Consider the following 7,567-nt stretch of genomic DNA (forward strand, 5'->3'; position numbering starts at 1 on the left):
AAACCCAGTTAAAATCCCTAATCCCGTTGCATCAATTCAGCTCACAAAATCCCTCTTTTATCAAAATACCGATCACTCATTAATTCGGTTCAATTCCCATCGCCCAATCCAATCCATTTGCATACATTCAACCAAAACATTCCCAATTCAGTAACCTCTGTTCTATTCCGGTAATTACCCGGTTCATTAATTCCGCGGATTTCCTAGCATCAATTCAACCCAAAAATCCCGACTTTATGAATACCAAATCGGTAATTCCGTTCACATTCCTAATCCAATCGCATCAATTCAACTCAAATTTCCCAATTCAACATTATAAATTTATACCCAATTCCTCACTCGCCTCGCTTTTTCAATCCCTTCAAAGTCCCAATTCCACCGTAGCAAATTCCAGTTCATTATTCACCCCATCACAATTCATTCCAAAAATCCCAAATCCCCTTTGAATTCCCTCTCCTCATCACTCGTGATCGCCTTTTTCCCTGTCTTGTAAATAAGAAAAGATTGGAATCTTTTGGCTTTAGTCTAAGGGAAGTCTCCTAATGTCATTGTGGGCGTTCTTTATTCTGGGCCCATTTTAAGAGCTTCTTTTCTTCTATCTCATCATGGGTTTACATCCATAGGACGTGTGAGTGAGTGAAGCAAAAGAGAGAGAGAGAGAGAGAGAGAGAGAGAGAGGGTTTGTAAGGAATTGCGCATGAAGTGTGCTTGTTGTTGCCATTTGTTTAAGCACAAGCTTTGTTAGCTGAGAAGGTTTGTCAGCACATTGAGGAATTGCGCATGAAGTGTGCTTGTTGTTGCCATTTGTTTAAGCACAAGCTTTGTTAGCTGCCATAGCTCTCTCTCTCTCTCTCTCTCTCTCTCTCTCTCTCTCTCTCTCTCTCTCTCATATCCTACATGAACATAAAACACGCAACTTTCCATTGCTTGCATTCCTCAATTAAGCTGGCAAGCCTCAATCCCTTCGCATCTCCTGCAAAGCAATGCCGCCATGGCATCTCATCTAGAGCATTAAGGGCAGAACAAGAACAAGAAGGAAGTAGACATGGAGCACAGGGGAAGAGACAGCATTAACGAGCACAAGACGAACAAGAAGAAACCGGATGTGGTGATCGTGGGGGTGAAATTGAATGCAAGCAGCAGAGAGCTTCTCACTTGGACCTTGGCCAAGTTCACAAACTCAGGCGATCGTGTAATCGCTCTTCATGTCGCGCTCTGCTCTTCTTCTACCAAGCATTCGCTCCCATTTTCATCAGAAGCTCAAGCAGGTGAGCTTTCCCCATCTTATCCACATATGAAGCATCTCTAACTGGAATTGAACTGTACCGTTGCGCAACCCGCAGAATGAGATTTATTCCTCGATAATTTGATTATCTGTCTCTGCAATCAGTGGAAACCTACTGTACTTTGAGATGTTCCTCCATAGTTCTTTTTGCATATTTCTGTCTTCAATGAAAACATATTATACTTTAATATCTTCCGCCGGTTCTTCCACTGGGTTTGAAAAATATCCCCAAGTTTTCATGTTTCCATTTGTAGGAGCTCAAAGAAGTAGAAGCCTGGTTTTCACCCATTTCATCACAATGTATTTCATCTATTAACCTCAGAGCATTGCAGACAATGGAAATGAGCAGCAGAATGAAGCCTTCAATTCAGTCATTGGTATCTATGAGGGCTTTTGTAGCATCAAAAAGGCAAGTTCATATTGAACTATTCATGTCTCTCTTTTTTGCCCAATTTCTGCTATCTCTCATTACCTTTTCTATTGCATCGGATATGATGGAGTATTTCTCGTTCTCTATATTATTTCAGATTGACTTACAGCTGAGAACAATTAAAGGATCTTCTTTGCGGAAAGCACTGATAGAGGAATCCCAAACCCATAATGCTGCTAGATTGATTCTAGGCAGTACAAGCGGCAGGCAGCTTCCATTGGGGTATGACAATCAACATACTGATTTGCTTTGTCTGTGAATATTTTGCGCAAATGATAGGCTGGCTTACGGGCCAATGAAAGAGACGAGAAGACCTCCCTTATTTGTTCATCCTGAGAGTGGCCTTGGCATACTTGCTCTCAGCTCATAGCACAAATCCCACATACGTCAATGAAATGATTGAAACTGGATATTATAATTGCTAGCATTCTCCGTTGTACGAAGTGTTTACACAGTTTGTCTTGTACTAAAGGGAACTAGAGTTGGTTGCCATGCAGCTCATCTTTCTCATTGGTGAAGTACTGCTCCAAACGACTGCCCTGCACTTGCTCAGTGCTAGTTATTCAGCATGGACGAGTTATATACCAAAAAGCAGGAACCTTGCCAAGATTGGGTGAGGCCTGCAACTTTAGTTGCGATAATTTGCATATACGTTGTTCAATAAGAACCCTTATAACATAAAACCTATACAGATGCATCTATCCAAACCCGAGTTTATATGGCTCATCAAAGTTAACTTGCATGCAGATGGCAATTTGGGAGTGAAAACAGTGACCCAACAGTGTACAACGAGTTGCAGCTGCAAAAGACATTCCCATCAGCTTGTTCAAGCAAGAAGCACTGATGTATTAGAAAGACAAATGAGAGAACATGCATGGCCAAAATGGCATAGAGGACACAATTCTTACAGCTCTCCATCCAAGGCATTTGTCCATTCACCTCTCCATGTTCTCCATCCTTATAAGTATGTTCCACCTCAGCAGATGCAAGGTTTTAGAGTGTGTGACATGGCATCCCAAACCTTATGTGCAGATGTGATTGGGCAGCACCAAAAAGGATTCTATAAATGTAAGACCAATGTTGGTGTTACATCCTTGGACCTAGGAATGGGTGCTAGCAGCATTGGTCACAGTTGGGGCAGCTTAGGGTTATGGTAGCCGAGTCCTACTTATAGGACTCAAAACCCTATTGTGCACATCATTGTGTGATCACCACTGTGACCAATGCTACTAGCACCTGTCCACATGTCTAAGGATGTAATAATTGGAAACTTGGAGCTCAAATCAAGCACCTACAGATTGTGTAGTGCATGCCAGAGAACTTACACAACATTGTGTTTTCATTAAGTGTGTACCAGGTTTAAGAGAGACACAAAAGCATACAGATGAAGTATCCTCAAACATCGTAAGATCATGCACTGAGCTGTCCAGACCTATCAACAGACACTGCAGCACTAGAACACCCTCTGGCTGGCCTTTTCTACATCAGTCAATTGCATTAACTAAGTTAGAAAACCCGCAAACAAAAGCTCGCAGAATGTCAGTGGTGGAATGGGCTCTCCAGCTTCCAGAGAGGTCAGAAGAGGTCCTAAAACAGGACACAAAGCATGCAGGTGGGAAACAAAAAAAAGGGATGGCAAGCAAGATGCAGACATCTCAATATCAGTGCAATTCCAACGACCAGTTCAGAGTGACAATCCCCAAGACTGGGAACTATGTGGTAGCTAGCCAGAACAACCCTGTTATGGACTTCCCATTCACTGAGCTTAAAACTGCAACAAATGACTTTTCCACAGGTACAGTGATGAACACACACTACTGTTTATGTGTTTTCCAAGTTCACGCATATTTATGTGTTTTCAGACTACATGCATTATTTGAACAATTCTGATTCATGGACATGGGATCAGCCAATTTGGTAGGAAGAGGAGGGTGCAGTCAGGTGTATAGGGGAGTCCTGTCAGATGGCCGCACAGTTGCTGTGAAACGGTTGAATGCATCTGCACCAGATTCCGAGCAAGCATTTCTCACAGAAATTGAAATTATTAGCTGGTTAAAGCACGGTAGCATTGTTCAGCTCATTGGATACTGCATACACCAGCAGAACTACTTGCTAGTATATAATTTTGCATCTGAAGGAAGCCTTGAACAAAGACTGCACCACGGTTAGTCTCTTATACCCACATTGTCAGATAATTAATAACATGGCGCACTGTTTTAGCTAGCCATCTTTTATCATCTTGTACTTACCACTGTTTTATGACTTATTTCGGTAGCTAACAACAAAGGAAGCATTGTACTGCCATGGGATGTACGATACAAGGTTGCTGTGGGAGTGGCAGAGGCTCTTCAATACTTGCATGACAGCTGCACACGGCCTATTATTCATAGAGATATAAAGTCTTCAAATATTCTTCTTTTGTCAGATCTGAAACCACAGGTTTGTTCTATCCACACTGCCTTGTAGTCTTTCTCAGTACTTGCTGCCTGGCAAATGTTAGTTTGTCTGAGATATGGACTGTGTTAACAAACTTGGACTTTGTGCCTTCTGGTCACAGTTAACAGACTTTGGTCTTGCGAAATGGGCCCCTTCAACATCCTCACACATCACATGCAGTGATGTTGTAGGCACATTTGGGTAAGTATAAATTGTCTTGTTGTAGTTTGATTTTAATGACCTTGCTTTGCTGAAGAACTGGAAAGAGTTGCTAAGATCCTTTGCTTAACTTTTATGGATCAAGCTAGACTCTTTGACATCCTTGAGGTTCAGTAACACGTTTTTAAGATCATTAGATATGTGCTGATAGAACATTGTCAGTTAAATAATCTTCAATGTTTTTAGCAGTGATTGCATTGCTTTGTGCTAGTAGGCCAGAGGGAGGTCCAGTATTACATAAACATGTGTGTCTGCATGAGTTCATTCGAACTTCATGGTGATTAAGCATTCAATTTCACACAGGTACATTGCTCCGGAATATTTCATGTATGGGAAAGTGAATGAGAAAACAGATGTCTACTCCTTTGGAGTGGTGCTGCTTGAACTTGTCACTGGAAGGCATCCTATTGGATCAGGGAAATCCCAAGGCCAAGAAAATCTAGTTCTGTGGGTAAGATGTTGGGCAGTCCTCGGTTTTGCATTGTAGACAAGATCTGTACCCCTAAACTAATGAGAGACTTTGCTTTATGTCACATAGGCAAGGCCTCTTTTGGAAGAAGAAGCAAGTACTTTCCAGTTGGTTGATCCCAAATTAGAGGGTGTGTATGATGCAAACCAACTCAGAAATATGAGGAGTGCTGCTGCTCTCTGCTTGCAGCAGTCACCTTATGCAAGGCCACGAATTGGAAGGGTGCGTCCACTACTATGTGAATTCAATCTGCTCTGGGACAAGCAAGGATAACTGCTAAATTCTAGCTAACTAGGCATAAGTGAGTCCAAGCCCTGGCATATACAATCGTTTGGGTGGACTTGCAGTTGATTGTAGCTGGAAAATCTATTGAGGAACCTATAAGTCTCCTTGCATGCTACACACTCAATCATATGCTTTGTATATGGCAGTGGATAGTCATCTCTGCAGTAGAGAATGAAGGATACTTTATGAAAAATCTAACTTCTCTTACTGATTGTCAGATATTAAAATTGCTCACTGGAGAATGCCAAGCTCTGGAAGTTAAGCAAGATTGCACAAGCAGAGAACCAGATGGGGGCATTGATGAGCCTGGCTATGGTGAAAGTGATATCCGTACGCACCTGACACTTGCTCTCCTTGGTCTAGATGATGATGCAGCATCTCAGATGGGAAGTGATAGCAGCACTACTTTCACCCAATCAAGCAAGTTGATGGAGGAGTACCTGCAACGGCGCTACAACCGCTCAAGCAGCTTCGAATGACTACAAACTCGGGCATTCACACAGCTAAAGCTTCTGATTGTCATATTACTCATTCATTAGAGTCTTCAGATTTCTGGTTACTGATGATGATTAGGGGAACTGTTGATACATCTGTGAGCCATCCTAATACAAACTCTGGCATTCACACAGTTAAAGCTTCTGATTGTCATATTATTCATTCATTAGAGTCATCAGATATCTGGTTACTGATGATGATTAGGGGAACTGTTGATACACCTGTGAGCCATCCTAATCCCTCAGAAAATGATGTACAGCCTGTAGTCAAAATTACCACAGGGTCATTATGTGACCACCAACATACCTTAACTTACACATGTGAAGGGATGCTCCTATGGTAAAGGCATGTTTGAAGCATCCCCTCTATGCAGTTCTCCCCACAGCTCCTGAGATGGAGTAATACATGCAACCCACTGTTTGTTTATGACAAGGATATCACCAAACCCTCAAGAATAAAACAGAATTATTTATTGCAGAATCCCACAACTACAATGTATGTCTCTTGCTCTCCTTTTTTAATGAAGGTGGTTGTCTTAACCAATGATGTGATGTGCAATCTGGCCAGCATGCAAAAGCCATAACCACAGGTTAGAAGCAGCCAAAAAAGACTGCTACTCTTGCCAAAGCTCCATCTTGAAACTAAGACTGTCGTGAAAAAGCCATATGCATGGCCTAAAAACATCCAAAAAAACCACCATGGCTATTCTTCCCAAAGCCCCATATTGAAACACAAAGTGTCACACCTGTCATGCACAGACAGTATCTAAAGTTGTATGAATAATATCAAGCCATGGAGCTGCCACATTATGGTTAAGAACACGGTAAATATGATAGAAGCCATTTGGCACCCTAATAAGGCTCAAACGTGACCAATATGACCATCTCTCTCTCTCTCTCTCTCTCTCTCTCTCTCTCTCTCTCTCTCTCTCTCTCTCTCTCTCTCTCTCTCTCTCTCTCTCTCTCTCTCTCTCTCTCTCTCACACACACACACACACACACATTTGTGATGTTTATGTTAACTAGTGGTAAACCACTGGGTAATCTCTCTCTCTCTCTCTCTCTCTCTCTCTCTCTCTCTCTCTCTCTCTCTCTCTCTCTCTCTCACACACACACACACACACACACACACACACACACATATTTGTGATGTTTATGTTAACTAGTGATAAACCACTGGGTAATCAACCTGCAGACTGGCCAGCTCGAATCTTGCTCTCTCTCTCTCTCTGTCTCTCTCTCACATATTTGTGATGTTTATGTTAACTAGCGGTAAACCACTGGGTAATCAACCTGCAGACTGGCCAGCTCGAATCTTGCTTTTTTGTATGGATATGGGAATTGAACTCAAAACCTCTTGGTCCTCTCTCTCTCTCTCTCTCTCTCTCTCTCTCTCTCTCTCTCTCTGTGTGTGTGTGTGCGTGCGTGCGTGTGTGCATACGTGCGCGTGCATGCCTCATGAGCTAATTTAAGGCCCGTTCCAGCATAATATGTCATCACAGACTTTGTGTGCCTGTAATACAGGAGAATTCAGGATATTCGTCGTAACTGCGGCCAACACACAGGCCAGACAGGAAACTGTGGTTATCAACCTCTACATTATGTATATGCAATGGGTGTGTTATTCACAAGATTTAAAGCAGGCTGAATTTTAGGTGAACTTTCCACCTAGCACATGTTGCTCAGATGCTTCATATTCCACACATAATCGGCAAATGCAAGTGATGATCTAAAGCCCCTGATCGGATTGCTCCATGATTATGTGCTGCCATTTAGGCATAAACTTCTCCTTGGTGCATTCGTTTGTACTACTCTTTATCCCGAGCAATAACAAGAGTCACCTTGATTCCAATCATCACCTTCGCCAAGTTAAACTTTCATAGTTTACATGTAACTAGTGTGGCAGGATCAAACCATAAGTAATAAGAATGCATTCATGCTTTCATGAA

The 7,567-nt window shown here is 42.2% G+C and overlaps 1 protein-coding gene across 2 annotated transcripts; it reads left to right on the top strand.

Annotated features, from left to right (window-relative positions):
• Positions 1–651: 651 nt before the first annotated feature.
• On the top strand, positions 652–6,479 carry LOC148012107 (protein kinase STUNTED-like). 2 transcript variants are annotated; one of them, XM_087669298.1, is made up of 12 exons: positions 652–1,268; positions 1,618–1,694; positions 1,813–1,937; positions 2,213–2,328; positions 2,463–2,783; positions 3,073–3,510; positions 3,625–3,879; positions 3,991–4,154; positions 4,273–4,352; positions 4,674–4,821; positions 4,909–5,061; positions 5,343–6,479. In XM_087669298.1, the coding sequence occupies exons 1-12, from the start codon at positions 1,046–1,048 to the stop codon at positions 5,601–5,603; spliced, it is 2,361 nt and encodes a 786-aa protein (XP_087525424.1). In that variant the 5' UTR covers positions 652–1,045; the 3' UTR covers positions 5,604–6,479. The 2 variants fall into 2 exon arrangements, with proteins under 2 accessions (XP_087525424.1, XP_087525425.1); XM_087669299.1 differs by having other exon boundaries at positions 1,060–1,268; positions 1,608–1,694.
• The last annotated feature ends 1,088 nt before the right edge of the window (positions 6,480–7,567 follow it).

This window comes from Lygodium microphyllum, chromosome 27 (assembly GCF_053477565.2).
Source record: "Lygodium microphyllum isolate KBCC chromosome 27, Lygodium_microphyllum_v1.1.10, whole genome shotgun sequence".
Taxonomy (NCBI): domain Eukaryota; kingdom Viridiplantae; phylum Streptophyta; class Polypodiopsida; order Schizaeales; family Lygodiaceae; genus Lygodium; species Lygodium microphyllum.